Raw genomic sequence first — 24,715 nt, 5'->3', positions numbered from 1 at the left:
CACAAGAACATTTTTAATCGACTTCCAAAAAGGAGGAGGTTATAATATTATATTCGGCTGTGATATTTTTTCTAAGTCACCACGTCTACTAGTAAGCACTTAAAGCTACAGAAAACTTTGGTTTCACTTTCCTGTGTTGTTCGACCACCTTTGTTGGTCTATGGAAGTGGCAGTCAGACAGACATAAAATAATCTGTACTCAACTTCACTACACTTATAGCATAATCGTCTTACTGTACTTTAATTGTCAGGTAACATAAATAAGGTAATTAATGTTAAACATACCAATTGGTGGCACTTTAAAGCCGGTATAAATAGTCAGTACATCTCAATCTCAAGACACAGGTTCAGGCTCTGCGATTGGTTGGCTGTCAAAATTTGGACCAATCACAGAGCCGAACCGCGTCTTGAGACCGGGTCGCATCTTAAGTACTGACTATTTATACTGGCCTAAGAGTTCCTACTACAGAAGATCCTATTATTTGGCAGTCTTATCTTCCAACAAAGGGCTAATGACTACTGTCTACTACTTACGATGGGAGAGTTTCCCTATATGAAGTAATAGGATACCTAACCTAACCTAATTATTATATTAATGCAATGCTTTCATACTAGAGGCAACACCAGGATAGACAGTAAACAAAAAGTTTTATTCGACGTTTCTGTCAATCTATACTAATATTATAAATGCGAAAGTATCTCTGTCTGTCTGTCTGTCTGTCTATCTCGCTTTCACGCCAAAACTACCGAACCGATTGTAATGAAATTTTGTACACAGATAGTCTAAAGCCTGAGAAAGGACATAGGCTACTTTTTAACTGGAACAAAGGGTTATAAGGCGGTGAAAATGCGTAAATTTGGTTAAATTAAGTTAGTTTCAAAAATTCATAATAGATGGCGCCGTGCCGTCTCCTACATCGCGCTGACGCTTACCCAAACGTCCTTCTATAAGAGGTGGTATCATCCTTCATTAGATCCCAATTATAAGAATGTACTCTATGATTAGATCTTCGATGTTTTCGATTGTTATTTCTATTACGTTATTTACGTTATTAAATAACTCAGTACTTTATCTATGCAGTTACGTAACCTTTAAACCTTATACCTATCAATGATAAATAGTTTATGGGTAAAGTTGTGTTATTGGGGGGCTAAGTGTACTTTAAAATTTGGCATACTTAAATAAAGTTTTATTTTACCAAAATGAAATTTTATGTGCACACTGCACAGCTGTTTTGATTTAAGGGGTACCTATACTCCACTTGGGCTAACTTGTCGCTAGCGGTCATCGACTCCCTGTTTGACAGGGCTTGTCATTTTCCATATACCTAAACCGCGATTGACAATGAAGTGTCAGATATTGTCAATCGTGGTTTTATAAGGAAAATGACAAGTTTTTGACAGGGAGTCAATAACCGCTAGCGACAAGTTAGCCCGAGTGGAGTATACCAGGGTTTATTATAAAAGCTTTTGACATTAATTTTGTTGACATCGCGCGCTATAAACTGAAGTCCACGCGGACGAAGTCGCGGGCAACAGCTAGTATTTCTAATATGACGTGTGCAACATATTGTCGGATTATTTATTGTATGTGCTAGTGGCGCCCTCTGCACCAACCTTTACGTAAAAAAATAAAAAAGGGGAACACCCTATTATCAAATAATAAAATTTCAGGGTCACTGGATCGTAGACAACCTAGGGCCGACTATACGTAACTCTACATTCAAAGACCTGAAAATTATCACTGGGGACGACCAAAGAATTACCGTTCCTTATTGGTTTAATATTGTAAGTTTAATTTTCTTTTTTGTTAAAAAATGTTGCAATTCAACCGAAATTTAGTCATATTTCAGCCGCATTTCAGTTCAGTTCAATTACAATTCAGTAAAATTTTCACAATTCAGTTGCAATAATTCTAATTCGTAAACAATAAATAACTAATAAGTAATGATTTGATTTCATTTCATTTCGAGTTGTTTAATTATAAGATATACTTTCAAAAATTTAAGTTAAGTTGTGACAACCACAAGATTGTCAATGAGCATTGATCACGCCTGATACCATTTCAGGCGAGCGAAACAGCAGGCAAGAGCTAGTAATAATATATATTTTTAAATTCCAGATGTTGAGAGAAACCCCAAATGCGCTGGATTACATTGACGGGATAGGTGTCCACTACTACACAGATCAGTTTGTACCGGCCGTTATATTTGAAACTGTGACTAAGACTTATCCAAATAAATTTATCATTGGAACAGAAGCTTGTGAAGGTATGACGGGCATTTTACAGTCAAGTTTATAATAGCATACCTACGTAAATAAAATTTTCTAGCATTCTCTCTCCTAAAAGGCCGGCAATTATACACTTCTATTGCGACTATCCATGTCGTTAGATTCAGAGCAATGTGCAATGTGCAATGTGCATTGTGCATACCTTATCAGTAAACGAGTAAAAAATTAAATTAAGAAATTTAAAAAAACCCCCGCCAAAACAACTTTAAAAAGTAATGAAATAACATTTACTGCCTTTAAGTTCAAATAATTCCTAACTTGTGTAAAGTAATATTTTAGTCCATAATTGTTGTCACGGTGTGTCGGGGGACCGCCAAGTAAACTACAACCTACAACCGCCAAGTCGCTGGTTACCTATCTCGATTCAGATCGCTGTGAATTGATCCTTAAACTTGTTATGTGAAATCAAACATCTACATTAGCGGTCCCCCGACACACCTTGACAACAATTATGGACTAAAATAATACTTTACACAAGTTAGGAATTATTTGAACTTAAAGGCAGTAAATGTTATTTCATTACTTTTTAAAGTTGTTTTGGCGGGTTTTTTTTTAAATTTCTCAATTTAATTTTATTTCATACTTTTTAAACTTGTGTTGGTTATAAGTGCAGAATAATTCCTATCAACAGAATCATATTCTCATGATTACCATCTATCAATGTCCTTTTCGATGAGGCCGTTAATATGAGCCCAAACATGAAACCTCCACTTTGGGTTCGTACGAAGCTCGGTTCCTATAGAATCCAGGTGATGCTGCAGCAGCAGCATGTAAATATTTACTGTTTATACTTTATCTACTTCTTACTGGTTGTCGCAATTAAAATGAGCCCAAACACGAAACCTCTGCTCTAAGTTGGCGAGGAATTGGATATCCTATTGATTACCAGGTGATGCAGCATCACCAGGTCAACTTTCCATCATTATGTGTATACGTATATTGTATATTCACAAATGTCACGAACTAGAATGAAATATAAAACCCATCAAACGACTACAAGTTGTTAACGGCCTTTCATGAACCAGATAAACCCTGATTGTCCAACACTGAGCAGGCTGATGATGATGAATTATAGCTAAGAACACTCTCGATCATATCAGCTTTCAAACAAAAAAAAACTAGATCAAAATCGGTCCACCCGTTTGGATGCTACGATGCCACGGACTGATACACACACAGACAAACAGACAGACAGACAGACAGACAGACAGACACGTCAAACTTATAACACCCCTCTTTTTTGTTGGGGGTTAAAAAAGAGAGCTAACTTCGTTTGTTGATCGGTTCAATTATGCAAGTGGCACAAGTTTCTTAGCAAACAGAATCATGTAGATCGTAGTTGACGTTGAATACTCTGATACTCTGAAACAGCCCTGAAGGATACCAGCGTCAACAGATGTTGACGCTGGTATCCTTCAGGGCTGTGTGCTATCGCCTACCTTATTCATACTGCATATCAATGACATGTTATATACAAATGGCATTAATTGCTCTGCAGGTGATATTACTGGTGTTGTGATGCCGTATATACCGCGAATATTTATCGGCTAAATGTTGTTTATAGCCGAAACGGGGTACACTTAACTTAGTCCGAATCAACCCCGCCAAGACACGTCATGTTTGCGCGTTCACCACAAAAAAGTCACCAAAGGTTGTATATTGTCCTCTTTTTGAAAACACGGGTTTAACAATCTCCCCCAGCATTTTAATACGTCTTGGCGTAAACATATCGAGCGAAGTCCAGTTCCGATGTCATCTAGAGGGTAAGGGCAAGTTAGCCTCGAAGACGGAAGAAGCTTGGTGTTCTTAACAGAGCGAGACAGTATTTTGATCCAATCCAATGCCTATAGCTCTACAAGGCGCAGGTTCGGCCTCACATGGAATACTGCTCTCATCTCTGGGCAGGGGCACCAAACTACTTCCACTGGATCGTATCCAACGAAGGGCTCGGATTGTTGACTGCCATAATGTTTCAAACAAGCGAGACCCCTTGGAATTACGCCGAGATATGGCTTCGCTCTGCATTTGCTATCGTTTGCATCACGGGGAGTGTTCTGAGGAATTGTTCGAAATCATACTTACAGCAACTTTTCGCCATCGTTCCACGCATAATATCACCTCAGCACCTTGATGAGCGGAAGACTTCCACAGCGCATTTTTCGCGTAACTTTCTGCTACGCACTGTAAAACTCTGAAACGAATTGTCGCCAGCAGTATTTTCAGACCAATACAACCTGCCAACCTCAAGAAGAGAGCGTATTCCCTCTTAAAAGATCGGCAACTAACCTGCAAGTCTTCTGAATTCTGATGTTGCGAGTATCCATGGGCGACGGTAGTTGCTTTTCATCAGGTGGTCCTATTGCTCGTTTGCCCCCTAATGTTATAAGAAAAGGACAGCTGTTACAATGAAATTTAACTTTTTTATCTCTTACTCGTAGATCATAGTGACCATTTTCATTGATCATGAATACCTAATTAATGATCAACAGTCAACACGACCTCAAAAAGAATGTAATTATTAATTCATCGCACTGCATCATTATTCATTATATAAGCTAACTATGTTATTATTATTAACTAGCTGTTGCCCGCGACTTCGTCCGCGTGGACTTTAGTTTTAAATAGCTGTTCTTCCCGTACATTTTTTTTTTTTTTTATGAAATAAGGGGGCAAACGAGCAAACGGGTCACCTGATGGAAAGCAACTTCCGTCGCCCATGGACACTCGCAGCATCAGAAGAGCTGCAAGTGCGTTGCCGGCCTTTTAAGAGGGAATAGGGTAATAGGGGAGGGTAGGGAAGGGAAGGGAAGGGAATAGTTGAGGGTAGGGAAGGGAACAGGGTAGGGGTTAGGGGATTGGGCCTCCGGTCAACTCACTCACTCGGCGAAACACAGCGCAAGCGCTGTTTCACGCCGGTTTTCTGTGAGAACGTGGTATTTATCCGGTCGAGCCGGCCCATTCGTGCCGAAGCATGGCTCTCCCACGTATGAATCACATCACATCGATTGAGTCGTCTACGCGCAAATCAGAAAAGTATATTGTGTGGGAACCACACATTTTTTCGGGACAAAAAACATTCCTTGTCCCAGATTCAAATTAGTATGTCCAATCTCCATGCCAAATTTCATCAAAATAGATTAAATAGTTTAGGCGAGAATCATAAAAGTTTATTGTGCGGGAACCGTATATTTTCCGGGATAAAAAGTATCCCTTGTCCTTTCCCGAGACTGAAAGTATTGCCATATTGCCATACCGAATTTCATCAAAATAGATTGAATAGTTTAGGCGATAATCATAAAAGTTTATTGTGCGGGAACCGTACATTTTCCGGGACAAAATTAGTAATCCTTGTCCTTTCCCGAGACTCAAAGTATCTCCATACCAAATTCCATCAAAATAGATTGAATAGTTTACGCGCAAATCATAAAATTATATTGCACAATATAATTTTATGATTTGCGCGTAAACTATTAATGTACAGTTACTGTGCAGTAATGTACAGTTACTGCACAGTAACTGTACATTTTTCCGGGACAAAATGTATCCTATGTTCTTTTTTGGGACTCAAAGTATCTTTATACCGAATTTCAGCAAAATGGGTCCAGCCGTTTACGCGTGATGTCGTGACCACGCGAAATATAACGTTCCGTGCAGCTTCGCCCGCGTAAATTAGATACTTCACAGACAAATTAGTCCACAAAAAATAGCCTATAATCCTTCACGTGGTCTACTTCTTATCTGTGCCAAATAACAGAAAAATTGCTCCAGTAGTTCGTGAGATAAGCCCTTTCAAATCATTTTCCCCGTTTTTTCCACATTTTTTTCTATTTCTTCGCTGCTATTAGTCTTAGTGTGATAAAATATAACCTATAGCCTTTCTCTAAAAATGGGCTATCTAACATTGAAAGAATTTTTCAAATCGGACCAGTAGTTCCTGAGATTAGCCCGTTTAAATAAGCCCTTTCAAATAATTTCCCTCATTTTTTCCACATTTTCCACTATTTCTTCGTTACCATTAGTCTTATCGTGATAAAATATAGCCTATAGCCTTTTTAGATAAATGGTCTATCTAACAGTAAAAGAGTTTTTCAAATCGGACCAGTAGCTCCTGAGATTAGCGCGTTCAAATATGCCATTTCAAATAATTTCTATCGTTTTTTCCACACTTTCCTCTATTTCTTCGCTCCTATTAGTCCTAGCACAATAAAATATAGCCTATAGCCTTCCTCGATAAATGCACTATTTAACACTGAAATAATTTTTCAAATCGGACCTGTAGTTCCTGAGATTAGCGCTTTCAAATATGCCCTTCCAAATAATTTCCCCCCGTTTTTTCCACATTTTCCTCTATTTCTTCGCTCCTATTAGTCTCAGCATGATAAAATATAGCCTATAGCCTTCCTCGATAAATGGGCTAGCTAACACTGAAATAATTTTTCAAATCGAACCAGTAGTTCCTGAGATTAGCGCGTTCAAACAAACAAACAAACTAACAAACTCTTCCGCTTTATAATATTAAGTATAGATAATATTAGTATCTAAGATTAAATACTTGCTCAGCCCCTTAATACGACAAGTTTTAATATTCTCATGCGTTCTTTTCAGGTTCATTCCCCTGGCAAAAGGAGAAAGTCATTTTGGGATCGTGGAAAAGGGCGCAACGTTACATTGATGACATTATACAGGTACTATCAAAGAAGTTGATTCCTATGCAAATCGGGGACCTAAGTAGTTTGGTTGCGCTACGTCAAACCCAGCTGACAGATCACAATTAACATTGAATATTCGACCAAATAACGTTGGTCTGTCAATTGCATAGGAATCAACTTCCTCGATGGTACATTCAGGAAGTTGATACGTAGGTAGATGGCGGGCCTACGTATTTTTACCGACTTCCAAAAAGGAGGAGGTTATACGTTCGGCTGTATCTATGTATCTTTTTTCTTTTTTTTTTTGTATGTTCAACGATAACTCAGCCGTTTGTGATCTGATTTTCAAAATTCTTTTTGTGTTGTATAGGGTTTAACTCGAATTTGGTACCATGTTCACAAAAGTGGTGATCTGATGATGGGATCCTGGAGGAATCGAGGGGACTCCTTGAAATTTGTATGGAAACATATAGTGATTTTTTTTTGAAGCATTCGAGGTAAATGCTACCAAAAAGTAAGATTTCGCACCAGGTTATACCCTGGATCCGAAGGTACCCAACAGAACTTTTGAATCCTTATAGATAGAGGTTCGGGGATTTCGGCGTTGTTTAAACAACTGAAAGCATAAGCCAACACATAAATTTATTTGATCATCATCATCAAAATCATAGTTATGCCATGGGTCATCACATTATGATTTATGACTCAATTATTGATGCTTTTCGTGATATTTTGCATCAAAGCAGATGTTTTTGATGATTATTTCGCTGTTTGTGGACCGATTTTCAAAATTATTGTGTTGTTGTATAGGATATAATCTTGATTTTGTATAATAATTACGAAAGTGGTGAGCTGATGATGGGATCTATGAGCAATCGAGGGAAATCCTTGAAATTTATCAAAAGACTCATAGTGGTTAAAATGTTGTTTCTAGTAACTTAAACATACGAGTATGTTACGAATAAGAGCAAGTTGATACGAACGTGTCTCTTGGTCCAAAGGCACTGAACAGAAGTCCTGAACCTTTAAAGATAAAAGTTTTTAAATTGCAGCATCGCTTAGATAACTGCAAGCATTTACCGCAATTTCGCTTACAGTAACATAATGTGAATAGTTAACATTCCCGAGTGAAACTTATTACGCATTAAGTAGTCTTATGTTGTAGGTAACTAAAAAGAGTGAAATTATTATTTTTAACAAAAAATTAAAACCGACTTCCAAGGTAAAAACAATAATAATATGAAGTATGAACTAAAAAGTATTAAATAACTATTACTCTATAATTGTGCCTTTTTCAGAATTCGTCTAAATCTCAACTATTTCTGTACATACTACAGTTTTCATTACTTTGAAGTCGGTACCAGGCCCAAAAGCTTCAGATATTCTGACATTGACTGAACTCACGATAAAATTAGCTGGTACCGACTGCAAATAATGAAGACTGTAGTATGTACAGAAATAGTTGAGATTTAGACGAATTCTGAAAAAGGCACTATTATAGAGTATTAGTTATTTAATACTTTTTAGTTCATACTTCATATTATTATTGTTTTTACCTTGGAAGTCGGTTTTAATTTTTTGTTACTCATCTGCCTAGGAATACATTTCGTGGAAAATCCAATATTGGTTTTGATGACCATTATAATAGACATATTATTTGATTAAGGACAGTTAAGAGAACAATATCTCGTTCATTGGCCCGTAATGATAATTTTTAACGTCAACAAATGAGTCATATTAAATCACAACTACACAACATGTAACGGTATTACACAAACTATGGAAATGATTCGAAGATTCAACATTTTTTTAGTAACCTGGACTATCTTGTATTCAGCAGAAATTGCCTTATTAGAAGTGGCAGTAATATCAAAACAATAAGCTACAAGCTACGCTACAAGTAACTAATAGCCAGTTCAATATTATACACTACAAATTACAATATTTTTGACATGCTTATATATTAGTTTGGGCTGTATGTATGTAACTGAATCTTTGAGCACGATTTTTACCTATCTCCAGTAGTCTAATTAATTCGAAACTTTGCATACGTATAAACAGCCAATGACAATGCAATAATTCGTTAAAATATTTTGAGAAAAAAATAAGTAATTCGAAAAAAAAACGTAAGTAAGTATTTTTTTATTAAACTAATATTATTATTTTCTTAACAGGATTTGAGCTACAACCTCATCGGATGGATAGACTGGAACCTCTGTCTGGACATGCGTGGGGGTCCGAACTGGGCGAACAATTTCGTCGACTCCCCCATCATCGTTAACGCCAAATCCCAGGAGTTCTACAAGCAGCCGATGTTCTACGCCATGGGTCACTTCTCCAAATTCATCCCCAGAGGTTCTGTGAGGATCGAAGTGGAGAAGAGCTTTACAATCTTCAGCCATCTAAATTATGTGGCGTTTTTGACGCCGAGGGATACAATAGTCGTTGTGGTACACAATAAGTAAGTTTATTTTAATAACGAGATTTTGCCCGCGGCTTCGCTCGCGTTAAGAAGTGTTATTATATACAAACTTTCATCCCCTATTTGAACCCCTTGGTGTTGGAATTTATCAAAATCCTTTCTTAGCGAATGCCTACGTTATACCATCTACCTGCATGCCAAATTTCAGGCCGATCCGTCCAGTGGTTTGGGCTGTGCGTTGATAGATCACTATGTCAATCAGTCAGTCAGTCACCATTGAGTTTTATATCCAGGGTGTAACAAAAATAAGTGATAATACTTCAGGATGTGTACGTGTTCCTTGTAGAGAGTTCACTGTGAAAGTAGCGGCGCTGAAAGACCAAAATTTTTTTTCACTTTTGTATGAGGAAACTCGTGACGCTCGGGCCCTTGCCCATACAAAAGTGAAAAAAAAATCGTTTTTCAGAACTGCTACTTTCACAGTGAACTCTCTACAAGGAAAACGTACACACCCTAAAGTATTATCACTTATTTTTGTTACACACTGTATATAGATTAAGTACTTAGGTTTGTTATATTATGTCACACCTCCAATCTCCATCTTACCTCGTTTCAGTGTGTATCACATACTTACTTAAAGTTATATATTATCAATTATGTCTTCGTTTTAAGGTTTTATTTTAATCCTTCGATCGTGGATTTTTGGAAATCTTATGTTATTCTATTTAATAATTAATTAGGTTTTTTTACTTGTTAAGTTACACCTCCATTCTCCAATCTTCATCTTACCTCGATTCAGTGTGAATTGTTTTATGTTATAAATCATACAAAGTTATATTTTATGTCTTCGTTTTAAGTTTTTATTTTAATCCTTCGATCGTGGATTCTTGAAAATCTATTGTTATTCTATTGTGTCTCGCTCACCGGTGAGCTTATGGGGCTTGATGGGTTAAATTCTGGTCCTTGGCAAGTTTGATGAAAACTAATATTAAACTGTTTCTTCTTACCAGGGGCAAGAAGCAAACGATATCGGTGAAATGTGGCAGCATGGAGGCGAGAGTAGATCTAGAAGAGGAAGCTGTAACAACCTTGGAGCTACCATACGAAAACAATGAGTTTGATTTCGGAAAATAGCTAATTGTAATTCAATAAGTTCATACAATTAAAGCGGTTTAAAGGAACCAAAAACAACTAGTCTTAAGTCTCTACTCTCAACTTATATCGGTTTTAATTAATTTTAATCTAATAAAGAAAACATTGAAACTCTAAAATTAATTTAAACAAACATCATCAATTATTTATGTCTCATTACTGAAGGACATTCAGGTCAGTGTACATTTTGTAATACTGGTATCTAAATAGATCGTTTTTTTTTTGTAATGTTTTTAGAAGGCAATAAATTGCACCATCAGAGTGGTTGATTCATAGGCAGATGGCGGACCCAGGTAATTTGGTCACGGTATGTCAAACCCTGCTGACAGATCACAATATTGAATTGACATAATACAACCAAATGACGTAGGTCCCCTATGAATCAATTTCTTCGGTAGGTACATAGGTTTTTTTTTCATATTGTAGAATGTAGATAATAATAATAAAATTATTCTGAGTTTTATTTTCTTTATTTTATGCACCGATAGCTGCTACAGCCTGTAGCAGCTGTCTGTGTGTGCATTGTGAGCTGAAAAAATATTCCCTCTGAATCCCTTTTCATCCAAAACAGTTTTTAATCCAAGATAGGTCGTCAATAAAACAAATTTCTTGGTTCTACACAGCGTAATTATTATTATCAGCCTACAGTGTCCCACTGTTGGGCAAAGGGCTCCCCTCTTTCTTTCCATAGTTCATGATTGTGTTGTTGTATCTTCACACAGTGTAAAATTAAAGAAAAATTAAATCGCGACATCATCAGTTTCAGGCAATGAGGTAGTTAAAGATCAATTTTTAAATGCTCCTAATTATAGCTTCCTTGTTTTGCTTCGAGCTAACCTCCGACCATTGAGCTATAAAACCATTAAACTCCATTTGCGGACTGTTATCATATAATTGCTATTTGCTTCAATGGTAAAAGAAAGGAAGTGTACACTTTAGATGTAATGCGTCATACCCAGTTGTATCAGAAGTGTACAGAGACCATGGACTTTGTAACACTTCTGATTATTGAATATTATCATCAAAGTATAACGTTATCTATAAAATTTTTGGACATTTCTTTATTTAATTTATAACATTATTGAAATCCTTAAAAAGGAAATCTTTTATTTTTTGGATACTTCCCGGAAGAATGGTATAATTAAGTTAGTGAAGGTTGTGTTCAAAATTATTATACTTGTGATCAAAACCTCCTGTTTCATCAACATAGTGATACGCATTTCATACCAATTGTATGAATTTATGAAGCTTTGTAACTCGTCCTGTTGTTTGAACGATAGTAGGTACATATTTAAATTCACATTGTGCAACTATAAGACGAATAAGAAAGTCAAGTAGGTTTAAATCCATGTTTTCAAGTCTCAATAAAATTATTTTACGAACATAATAAAAATAATTTGGATAACCCGATACAATATACTCCAACTCATCCAACAAAACATAAATTTATTGTCACTCTACACTCTATTTTTCTTTTTGAGTGAGTCACAATTTCCTGTATTTAGAAGCCCGTTTATGCTTAACAATAAAAAGTGTGTTGTTATAATATTACTATTTACCATAGTCTACACCAGTCGTCCTTTGAATATTTTAGATATTATGTCCATTTCTAGATTTTGCATACATTAATTATAATTACATTACTTTTAATATTAGGTTATAATATTATTGTACATAAAATTAAAGTCTTATTAGTTTATAAAAGCGCCCAAAAACTACTATTTACATCTATAACATTTAAAACTAGTAACGAGTAACGACTGTCCTTTTCTTCATCGGCGTTCTTTATCATCATCAGATCACTATCTAAAATAAAAAATTAACTTTCCAATCTTTAGAAAATATTTTGACTCATGCCTACCTCGTTTGATAACGTTTTCTCGCTACTATGATTCATAGGATATTAACAAAAACAAATACTTAAGCTACTGGTAAATTCAAAGAAATCATAACCACAGTAACTGGAACTGTCGCACAGGAAAACAATACATAATAATATAATATGTCTGTTTGTCATTGAATGTCTGAATGGCCGAGTGTCACTGACCTGTGGCTATGAATTATGAGATAGAGGGAGATAGAGAACATTATGATCTTCAAGCTTATAACTTATAAGTTATAACATGGATAAACTGAGTTTATATAATTACTCAACAAACATGATTAAAAAACTTAGCCTAATCTGGGAAATTATTATCTATAGTAGGTTTCGATGATGTTAAATAAACTGTTAATGTAAGTGATTCGCCTATTCTATAGGCAATGCCTATTGAATCAGTGAATATATTCTGCGCATAAAATATATTATTCTACACACAATGATAATTTTACTCTACAAGTAGATAATTTTGTTTATTCATGCGGTCAAAGATCACAGCTCATAATATTAATGCCGGTAATATCACAATTAGGTCAGTTTATTACTAACCGCGGTTTAGTGCAGACGTTAAAATGTTGTTGTTGCTAAGTTTCGGACTGTTGTTGATGAGCGGCAATGTTGTTCCGCACTCTTACCACCTGGGGAAGTGCCCTATCGTGGAACCCATGCCGGGGTTTAACATGAACCAGGTAAGTTAATTTAACACAATATTATATTGAAATAGGTACTACATAGATGACGCCCGCGACTCCGTTGCACCTAAATTGGTTTATCGCGCAGGAACCGTACATTTTTCCGGGATAAAAAGTATGCTATGTCCTTTCCCGGGACTCAAAGTATCTTCATACCAAAGATTTTGAGCAAAATCGGTTCAGCGCTTTGGGCGTGAAGAGGTAACAGACAGACAGTCCGACACGCATTATAATAATATTAAGTATGGCTTAAAGTTTTTTAATGCCCGATTATACTCTCTCATATTTTGTCTCAATGTTATTCTCCACTCTTTTCTTTGATTCTCATCAATTCTCATGATGAATCTTCATCGCCATTATCACCGTATTGTCAGATTATTATTATTACTTAAGTACCGCAGGTTGTGCTCATAAGCTACTTTTTTGTGCTTAGGAGGTACGAAAGGATTTTCTACAATAAATTGTTCTGTTTGCCTTCAGCGCCGGTTTTAGGATTCCTGCTTGTAATCCAATATAAATTCTAATAAATATATATAAGTAAATCTAAGAATTCTAATTCTACGGTCCATGCCTAACTTAGATACTATAATATTGCCGACGAATTATTTAAATGAAACAAATGCCTACTAAGTAATTTCCTTCGAAAACTGATTATATGTATAGAAAGCAATAATCAGAAGTTTTAGAACACTTGTGTTATATTTAGCCGGCTAGCCGCACATGATATGATAGTGACAAGGTAGAGTATGCGTAAGCTTTCTTTGATTCGTTGAATACTTATCTAGCAACTTACTAGTTACTACAAATAAAACGTTATGGACTATTAGACAATACCATACCATATGTAAAACTTTTTATCAGGTCCTTACATATGAAATTGGCGTTTTGTATGGGAGGAATATAAAGTCGTTTTTTTGTATAAGTAATATTATAATTAATTAATCAAAGTATACAAGTACCACTGTTATCGATATATTTTTGCCGTCTTAAAGATAGTTCGTGGATCCCTTTAGTAAAAAAAAAACGGAGGGACGAGAGTCAATAAATTCTTTGACTGCAGTTTGGACGGCCACATCAGAGTTAATTTTTTTTCCTTGTAGGAAGTTATCTAAATTCCGAAAAAAAATGGTAATCTGTTGGAGCAAGGTCCGGGGAGTACAGTGGATGTCGCAGACATTCCAATTGCAGCTCCTCCAGTTTTGCGGCCGTCTGTTGTGCAGTGTGTGGTCTAGCGTTGTCCTGAAGCTTGAAGCCTGAAGCAATGGCCTAGGGCGATTGACCAGCCTTGGTTGTTTAGCAGCTAGTTCTTCCATCATGGTTTGCAGTTGGTGACAATAGATATCTGCTGTAATCGTTTGGCTAGATTTTAGAAAGCTGTAGTGAACGAAACCGGCACTAGTCCACCAAACACTCACAAGTAACTTTTTCTGAGTCAATTTTCGCTTAGGGCAGAATTTAGCTGATTCTCCAGAGGACAGCTATTGCGACGAACGCTCCCGATTATCGTAGAGGATCCATTTTTCATCACAAGTAATGATCCGATTTAAAATCCTTTCATTAGCAGCAGTCAACGCGTGTTTTCTGGTTTGCTTCACTCAATTCATAAAGTACCCACCTTTCAAGTTTTTTTATCTTCCCAATTTGCTTCAAGTGGATTAAAGCAGTTTTATCACTTACACCGAAGCCTGCTGCTAACTCTGAAGTGGTTTGCGATGGATCCGCTTCCACAATAGCCTTTAATTCTTCACTATTCATTTTGGTCTCGGGTCGTCCACGGGGCTTGTTCTGAAGGTCAAAATTTCCAGAACGAAAACGTTGGAACCAAAACAGTACCGTGTTTACTTTTGCGATACCAGTGCCATACACATTGTTAATTCTTCGAGCTGTTTCTGCAGCAATCGTGCCACGGTAAAACTCATATTCATAAATAAAGCGATATTTCAATTTTTCCATTGTGCGATATGAACGACTCCAAAGAAAAAATACATAATCAAGAAAAAAACTAGTGAAAGACTGTTTTGGAAACTCAAATGTACCAATTATATGAATATATTTTGAACTTGGAATTCTTAGCCAAAGAGGAGATAATATTTGAGATCAAAGTGGCCTGTACAACCGAACGCCAATTTCGTATGTTAGGACCTAATATTTCCTTGAAGCTTAGGCATCGATGTCTCTGAATACGGCAGTAAAGGCAACTAATATAATATTAACCACACACAATATGTTACAACGCATTAAAGGAATCAAGATTGAAGACTCATTGAAAAGAACTTTTGAGGAACAATATATCGGCGTCCCACAGTATTATTTTTGTCGGCGAAGTGTAAAAGCAACATTAAGATAATTTTGAATAAATTGTATCAATTATACATTTAAGGTTCATTAACCTACGATTTCGAGAACAACTTGATCCAGTTTCTTCATTAGTAGCTTTTTGTGGTATCGTGGAATATTTGTGTAAAAACAAAACAGACTAAGCCCCAATTTCACCAACGACTGTTAAAGTTAACGCCGGAATTAGTATCACATTACCTCTTTCAATTTTCATATGAATGAAAGAGAAGACATTACATTTTAACAAGCTGTTAACACTAACAGACGTTGGTGAAATTGGGGCTCAGCATAATATTATGTAGGGCTAGTCTAATGAAGAATTTTTTTTTTTTTAATGAAATAAGGGGGCAAACGAGCAAACGGGTCACCTGATGGAAAGCAACTTCCGTCGCCCATGGACACTCGCAGCATCAGAAGAGCTGCAAGTGCGTTGCCGGCCTTTTAAGAGGGAATAGGGTAATAGGGGAGGGTAGGGAAGGGAAGGGAAGGGAATAGTTGAGGGTAGGGAAGGGAATAGGGTAGGGGTTAGGGGATTGGGCCTCCGGTAAACTCACTCACTCGGCGAAACACAGCGCAAGCGCTGTTTCACGCCGGTTTTCTGTGAGAACGTGGTATTTATCCGGTCGAGCCGGCCCATTCGTGCCGAAGCATGGCTCTCCCACGTATAAATTATTTCTTAGATGAACTGTAGATTATCTAAGGGATTACTGATTAGGGTTCCGTAATCCTATATAACATTATAGCATTACCTAAATATGATTAGACATATGTATATTTTTTCATTATTTGGCTATACATATTCTTGCAACTTTCATTTAATAACATTTGATTCTGTGTACTCATTAGGTACAACACAAAAGGCCGGCAACGCACCTGCAGCTCTTCTGATGTTGCGAGTGTCCATGGGCGATGGTAGTTGCTTACCATCAGGTGACCCGTTTGCTCGTTTGCCCCCTTATTTAATAAAAAAAAAAAAACTTACAACCGCTCTTCTCAAATCAGTCAGCTGTACAAATTATTTTATGAAGAGGTTCATAAACAATAAACAAGTTGTTTTCACAATTCGTGAATTATATTGTGTAAAGCTCACAGAAACCAACTTTTTTACTTCCTATTGAAATACTTCGATTCGTCAGGTACCTAACATATTATTACTTACTTAAAACTGCTCAACTCATAAACTTTGTTTCCCTTGTTTTTGTTGCTCTTGATAAAAAAATGTTTTCAAGAAATTCTTTAGATCTTTTTTAATAAAAAACGAATGTCATAGATAACGATCTAATTGCAACAAGTTTTGATGCTCCATTATCATAATGCGACCAAATTCGAGAGCCACTAGACTGCGCCGCTGTTTACTCATCGGACACGATTCTCGCTACCTGACATTCAAAGTTTTAATGGTTCATCTCAGGTGGCCGTTTTATGTTGTTGTGTCGTGTGGCATTGCTTTAAATTGCTCCAAAGCTGTTTTGCTGGTCAGTGTCAATTGAGTCGTGGGAAGATACAGTCGTAGAACATGTTGCACCTGGTAGGACTGGGTATACTTCTGGTGTGCGGTGGTGTCGCATCGCACACCTACCACCTGGGGGCATGTCCCGATATAGATCCAATGCCGGACTTCGATATGGAAAAGGTATTCTTTTGTTATTCTCGTCAAGGCAACTTTTTACGTTTCGGTTTTTTCTTATATTATCACTAAATTAGATCAAACACTGTTTTGCAGAGTTTGTATTTTCAACGTCATGATTTTGTTTTGAGTCCCTCAAAGGCATAATGGATACTGTAAAATTAAATTAACATCAAAAATAATATCTTGATTCGCGGGTTTCTTATTCTTAGTATGTTTCCTCTGGCTTTTATAACTAGAACGTATAAACTACCACAGTCAATTAAGTTTTATTTCTTGGGTCTTGGCATCTTTTGTTTTAATTCTGGCTGGTATCACAAGCTCTGGGACTTCACATTAGTTTCCTGTCCCGTGTCAATTGATAGAGTAATTGGTTTTATCATTTTTATGTCGTCTCATATTTCTCAAAGTTATATAAGTAGCCTTCGAGTGACAATGTAATATTGCTATAAAACTTTTTCTTTTACTCGTGCCCCAAATTGAAAATGCCTTCATATTATTTATTTGTTTAATGGTTTATTATTATCGTCAAACCAAAATATGGCATATTTGTTCAAATATTAGGTTTAACTTTTGTTTCCTGTGATCTTTTTCTTTTGGGTTTTGGTGTATAATTTGAGGTATATTTATCGAATGGGTACTTATATAACATTTGGGAAAAGTTACATAGTGTACTCGTACACCCAAGTTCAAACCATCGATCGAATTTTATTCTGCGTCCTCTTCTTTCTATTATCATTTATCACCCAGCTCCAGCGTACCATTGAATTAAGATTTAATATTTACCTATAAATGCAATAGTGTGTTTGTCTGTCTGTTATCTCTTAAACTCTTTACGTTTAAGCTATTACTTAAACCGATTTTAATCAAATTTGGTATAGTGATACTTTAAGCTCCGGGAAAGGGTACTTTGCGACCCGGAAGAATGTACGGTTCTCGTGCTATAAACGAATTTACACGCAACAGATTTGCGGGCATTAAAGTTGATTCATAGGCAGTTGACGGCCCTCCGTGGTTTGTTGGAGCTTGTCAATTCAATGTTAATTGTGATCTATCGGCTGGGTTTGACTTAACGCGACCAAATTACGTATGTCCGTTATCTGCCTAGGAATCAACTTCTCTTATAGTACATGTATACGTGGGAGAGCCTAGCGTCGGTACGAATGGGCTGGCTCGACCGGAGAAATATCACGTTCTCACAAAAAACCGGCGTGAAACAGCGCTTGCGCAGTGTTTCGCCAAGTGAGTGAGTTTACCGGAAGCCCAATTCCCTTCCCTATCCTCCCCTATAACCCTTCCCTTTCCATCCCTACCCTCCCCTATTACCCTATTCCCTCTTAAAAGGCCGGCAACGCACCTGCAGCTCTTCTGATGCTGCGAGTGTCTATGGGCGACGGAAGTTGCTTTCCATCAGGTGACCCGCTTGCTCGTTTAACATCTATAATAATTTATCTCAATTTCCTATTTCAGTTGTTGGGAGTGTGGTATGTGATTCAGAAAACGTCGACCGCCTCCCACTGTCTCACGTACAACTTCACGAAGACGGACGAGCCGGGACAGTACAAGCTGGAGCAGGTGTCTCAACACTTCCTCCTGGGACTGACACCTTTGGAACATGACTACAAGTAAGAGCTAATACCAGTCTTCTTATGTATCAGGGATGTTGATTCGTAGGCAGTTGACGGACCTATGTAATTTGGTCACTTTCTGTCAAACCCAGCCACCAGTATTGACAAAGCCCGACCAAATGACGTAGGTCCGTCAGCTGCCTATAAATCGATTTCGTCGATGGTACATATTATATTTTTATTTCGAATGGTAAAATATGGTCTCAATGACGAAGATATTGTGCGTATTTAAATTTTCAAAGTTCTGATACCAAATATAGCAAAAATTTGTGGTTGTTGCTTTTTTCCCCGGCTTCACGTATATCAAAATCTAATAGGATTTCTGTCATTACGTTTAGGTACTCTCATCTTGGCTAGATTTTTATTTCATGAATCATGTATGAATTCATAATTTTCAGTCTCGGCAATTTCCCTTGGCATTAGTTGATTAATTATTATTATTCTTTTGTTACGGTATAATGTAAAGTGCGTTGATGAGTACTTGTTTAAAGTCATACATAAAAATACTACAAACTCTTGATTCATTTTTAAATTTGCTGCATTTCAATTTGAAACCTAAAGTCCATTGTTTTGTATTTTCAAATATAATATCTCCTGTTTAAATGAACTACTTATCTAATAAGCACCATCATACATCGCTTATTTAGAACAAAATAATATCCACGGTATCAATTTTTTGGAACGAAGTTCCTTAAACTTAAACGCGCGTTCGGCGTAAAGGGGGCTAGACAGAATGATATTTGACCTCGACACTTTTTATAAGTACCTGCATAGAGGAATAAAGTACCTGCATGGTAGTGGCAGAGAGCGTTGATTGTTATTTTTCTGTGCGTCAACTAGATGGCGTTTTTCGAGAATAAACAGCGACGCGTTGTTAGTATTCCGTCAATATAGAAAGCGTTTTTTTAAATATTTTTTTAATGGAAGTATGTAAATGTACACAGTTATTTTTAACATAAGAAATAACTTCGTTCCATTCGGGTGTCCCTTGACACCTCTCAAGTTTTCATTGTTAAGTACTTTTTCTCACTTTTCTTAACTGTATGTTCTTTGTTTCCGTTTCCAGATACACTGGCGTACTCACTGTTCCGGACCCCTCTGTACCAGCTCGCATGAAAGTCAACTTCCCATTAAGTATGTATAATTATGACACAGAATTTTAATTTAATTTTACGGGCATTATTATTTTTAATGATGCCTTGATAGTGGTTAGTGACCCTGATCAAGAGACAGACTGAAATTAATTTTCTTAATTTATTGAAAACGTATGTGAAGTGTGAACCTAAGGACAATTGGACATCGTGGCTGCCATAAAACAGACATGATAATAATATGATGATCACTAAAATCATCTTGATTTGAAAGCTGAGGTCATCGAGAGATGAATTACTAACTATGAACATAGCCAGTTTATCATCCCCAGCAAGCTCATCACTAATAATTAGTCGAGGATTTCTAACGTTTCGAATTTGTTTTAAGTACATGCGGTATCTAGTATGGAAATATAGAGTTTTGTTAAACCTCTGGTTAAACATATATTTTTTTTATAAAATAAGGGGGCAAACGAGCAAACGGGTCACCTGATGGAAAGCAACTTCCGTCGCCCATGGACACTCGCAGCATCAGAAGAGCTGCAAGTGCGTTGCCGGCCTTTTAAGAGGGAATAGGGTAATAGGGGAGGGTAGGGAAGGGAAGGGAATAGTTGAGGGTAGGGAAGGGAATAGGGTAGGGGTAGGGGATTGGGCCTCCGGTAAACTCACTCACTCGGCGAAACACAGCGCAAGTTCACGCCGGTTTTCTGTGAGAACGTGGTATTTATCCGGTCGAGCCGGCCCATTCGTGCCGAAGCATGGCTCTCCCACGTATGAATATTTATATCACTGGTATCGAGAAACCGCATCACGCGGATATAATTTCAAGCAGACAATAATAATTTATACTTATAAATACAGACAATAATAATGTATAAGTTATAAAGGTAATACAAAGGACATAGGTAATTATTATTAAATAATTTGATTTGGTTAATAGCGCAACTCGCAAAGTCATGTTGAACTTATAGTACCTGCGAATGCAAAACAAATTGTTATACAAAATGTAAATGTCGTTTATAAAGTGCCTGGTATACGCACGAACTTAAAGTAAGCGGGTTTTAAGTTCTCGAACTTACTCGGCTCGCGTCGGTGACACACGAGAATCGCTCACGCTGGATGGCCGCGGGCCGCGGCTCTTTGCTGACAGTTGACACACACGCGAGATCGTCGAGCCATAAGTCCGCACTCCGCGTACTTACTCGCACGTCTGTCACCCCCTTAAGGGGGCGACTAACCCTAAAGTGTCGATTTTATAATTCATTTTTATACTTGAAAATAAGCCCCGAATTGTTTCATTTTCTAAAATTAGATACTAAATTATATTTCCGAGAATTCGATCTGAGCAAAAACACGATATCTTAAAATTTTCTCGATAGATAAAAATCACAAAGATGCAATCTAATTTTCACGAATTTTTCATTTATTGCCATAACCGTACATTGAATTAAGTTAATATTTTAACACATTGTATAAAATTCTATCATTGAGAGATCGACCTAGCGGATTTTAAAAATGTTGTATATTTATCGAGTTATTGAGAAAAAAATAATTTGGCGATGAATCCGCGTCGTTCTTTTTCACCTGGCATATGAAAGACGGGCGTGAGTGTGAAGAGAGAAGGACGATGTTTGATTTTTGGGGTTAGTCGCCCTCTTAAGTCACTAATAATCAGTAGCCGCATCAAAATAGGGGTCCATACAAATGGTAACCTACCTATTCGTGATCTTTTAAGTTGTCGACAGATACTGCATTCTAAATCTAGACTGATACAGTTCTCAATTAATATAATCCATCGCTGGAATCGAGTGGTGCTACTGTATTATTTACTTCATCCTTTTTAGGGTTCCGTAGTCAACAAGGAACCCTTATAGTTTCGGTCTGTGCCTCCGTCTGTCTGTCTGTCCGCGGTTTTGCTCATATCATCAGACACTATAAATCTACAAAGCCGTAATTCGGCATAAATGCACATACACCGCACGTGTGGGGTGTCGTTGGATAGGTTTTTTTAAAATATTAAGTGTATTGTTTTAAAGTGGTAACAATTATTAGAGTCCACCAGCTAAACGGTTGCTTCTGGAAATGACAAAAAATTCACGGGAGTAGGAAATCACAGTAAAACACGTTATAAATTATAAAAAACTGGCGGTACTATAGAACCCTATATTGCGCGTGGGCGGTTTTTTACGTTCTACCAGCTCTTAGAACCAAATATAATATTATGTTTCAGGCGTAGCCGGCTCAGCGAGTTACACAGTGATGTCGACAGACTACAACACATACGCCGCGGTGTTCACCTGCCAGAAGCTGGCCTTCGCGCACCGCCGGTCCGCCACCATCTTGTCCAGGTCGAAGGAGCTGGATAGGATGTACGTTGATAAGGTAAGTCTTATTCGCTTAATTGCCGATTTCAGTTTAGAGCGCGGTGGTTTCCGTTTCCGTGGGAATGCCGGGAAAACATGACATAGCCTATAATATTACGTTACCTCAAATTCCATGATCCATCTAATAAACAAAATTGTACAAAGCTTAGTAAAACCTTTGACCCTCTCCCCCCATTACCCCCTTTAAAATAAAAGTACCCAAAAATCGCTGTGCACATAATATTTAATTTTGTTTTTCTTTTCCCATTCAATAATTTAAACCCTTTTATTATGATATCAGGAGCATTCTAAATCTTCAGGTCAGTACCGGCGAAGAATCAATTTAATTCCATTTTTCCCCGGCGGTTAGACCTAGTTTTGTGTGCAAGGTGACATGATCGAGAGTGTTCTTATACCAATGGTTCCAGTGATTTAATAAATTTGATTTGACTTCTGATATTTATAAGAATTTTGTACCAGTTTTTTTATCTCTAAATTTCATTTCATTTCCTTGCAGATGCGTTCCAAATTGGCCTCATACGGCGTGGATCCCTACGACCTGTCCATCATCTCCCAGACGGACTGCCCCAAGCACGAGGACGGTAGCGGTGTGAACATCAATATTGAACCTGACACATTCAGCCCTCATAACATCGGTGAAGCGGTCAAGAAAACTGGCTCTGCTATTGGTACGTTTACTGGAGTATATACCGGAGATTCCCAAAACGAGTTCTGCGGAGCTATTAGCAGATAATAAACTATGGAGTTCCTCCAAAACCTTCTATATGAGGTTCCATAAAATAAAAGTTCCTCGTTCTGGGTATAACTTATAACTTTCATTTGAACATATTATGGGTTATGCCCCAAAGTGTCAATCCTTTAGATTTTTATAGCGAATCTTGAAAACGGTCCAACACACCCAAGTCCTAAGTCATGCAACAAGTTGGTTCAAATTATTTGCGTTCACTTGAACCATCAAAACGAAATCTACATTTGATAATAATTAGTACTTATTCAAAAGCAGAATTAAAATTTGATTTGCATTAACATAACGCTGTATCAAAATTTCCAGGTGACGGTGTGGAATACGTGATCGACGCTGGTAAGAAGGTGTACCACAAGGTGACGGACAGCAAGGAGGACCTCACCGAGCCCCCCTCCAACAACCCCAAGATACGAGGTGACGCTGAGTGGCTGCCTTAATTCCAACAGTAAACTATCCCATCGTTGGCAGTGATCCTATTATTGGCACCTTGGAAGTTATTGGGAATGATAATAATATGACTTTCTGTAGTATGATCTCTTAAAGTGCCAATAATGGGTGTTTTACCTTAGTATTAAAATTTAAATACACTCATCCTATATGTAATAAAATGTTTGAAATGCAAAGGTGTATTATTTTCAGTGACAAATCACGATAAAATTTTAGGAGTTTCATTCGAGGATTAAACAGACTAATAATTACTACCAGATATAAGAGAGTGTTGAAATTATGATTTAAGTTTGCAAGCATTACATAATATGATCCCAATCATCATAGTACTATTTCCTAATTATAGTATCCTACGAGACCATTAAAAGAGCTAGCTTATACCTATAGCTAGTATCTATGAATAAATTGAATGGAAATGGATATGTACACTGCACAGTTAACCCTTAATAATTAGGCGCCAAAAAAAAGTCACACAAGTAGTCGCATCGGGCAGTCGGGTCTCTACTGACCCCAAATAAAAAAATTAAAATTAATTTGAAGAAATAAATAAAACGAAGTATTAATTATGCGAATTGTTAGAATGCTTTATGATAATTAATCTTAATAAGCAAAAACCTTCATTTGCTTCTATACAACTAAAAAATCAATCAACTACTGCTCTGTCTCGAAATCTCATAAATATTACTATGGTTAAGATCGAGATTTAAAAAATCACTTTGATGACCAGATTTTTTTTGCAGCACCGTAGGAAGTAAGGTCCTGAGCTAATATTGACAAACATATTTTCCTCATTTGTATGATTTGTTACGCACTTCTGGTCATACCCCCTCATCATCATCATCATCACCATCCAGTGGTCAGGGATTATTTTAGACATCTCTAGGCTCTTAAATCTTGTCTACCGATTCATGTCCGTCACCAATCGGTGCATAGTTTTGAAGTTCGGAGGCTATAGGCATGCAAAATCTCTTTTGTCTTCAGAAACCTTCCAGCCGCCAGTGTATTTCACTATCTCGATCTATATTGAAATTTTACAGAGCAATTATATAAAATAAGGTTGTCAATAGAATGACATACTCATATATTTATAAATAATTCTAAATTATATCAAAAATAATCTAACAATTAAACATAATATTACAAAAATGGAAACTTGCCTTGTGACAAAAAAAAGTCACGTAAGTGGTCGCATGGGGTCAGCGCTCAAGAGAGTAGCGACACATGCACCATCGTTAGCTGACCGGCTACCACATATTAGGATACCTCAATAGGAGTTAGGAAACTAACAAAAGCGTCGTTGCATTCCTGGAACTCTAGCACTTTTTTTTTCAGTTTGAAAGTGATCTGACCCCAGGCGACCAATTAAGGGT

At 37.0% G+C, this 24,715-nt stretch overlaps 2 protein-coding genes across 4 annotated transcripts in view; both read left to right on the top strand.

Moving 5' to 3' along the window:
- The window catches only part of LOC121728378 (lysosomal acid glucosylceramidase), a 28,380-nt gene extending 17,532 nt beyond the window's left edge, over positions 1-10,848 (top strand). For both annotated transcript variants that reach the window (XM_042116550.1, XM_042116549.1), the window contains exons 8-12: positions 1,675-1,788; positions 2,123-2,270; positions 6,898-6,977; positions 9,116-9,402; positions 10,374-10,848. In XM_042116550.1, coding sequence (XP_041972484.1) covers positions 1,675-1,788; positions 2,123-2,270; positions 6,898-6,977; positions 9,116-9,402; positions 10,374-10,497 — 753 coding nt within the window. In that variant the 3' untranslated portion in view covers positions 10,498-10,848. The remainder of the gene's footprint in view (positions 1-1,674; positions 1,789-2,122; positions 2,271-6,897; positions 6,978-9,115; positions 9,403-10,373) is intronic.
- A 2,078-nt stretch (positions 10,849-12,926) lies between these two features.
- Positions 12,927-23,521, top strand: LOC121728382 (apolipoprotein D-like). 2 transcript variants are annotated; one of them, XM_042116557.1, is made up of 6 exons: positions 12,927-13,083; positions 18,521-18,675; positions 19,745-19,812; positions 22,000-22,151; positions 22,650-22,821; positions 23,205-23,521. In XM_042116557.1, the coding sequence occupies exons 1-6, from the start codon at positions 12,967-12,969 to the stop codon at positions 23,333-23,335; spliced, it is 795 nt and encodes a 264-aa protein (XP_041972491.1). In that variant the 5' UTR covers positions 12,927-12,966; the 3' UTR covers positions 23,336-23,521. The 2 variants fall into 2 exon arrangements, with proteins under 2 accessions (XP_041972491.1, XP_041972492.1); XM_042116558.1 differs by lacking the exon at positions 12,927-13,083 and adding an exon at positions 16,887-17,056.
- The last annotated feature ends 1,194 nt before the right edge of the window (positions 23,522-24,715 follow it).

The sequence above is a fragment of the Aricia agestis genome, chromosome 6, assembly GCF_905147365.1.
Source record: "Aricia agestis chromosome 6, ilAriAges1.1, whole genome shotgun sequence".
NCBI classification, from domain to species: Eukaryota; Metazoa; Arthropoda; class Insecta; order Lepidoptera; family Lycaenidae; genus Aricia; species Aricia agestis.
This window is presented reverse-complemented; position numbering and strand designations above follow the sequence as displayed.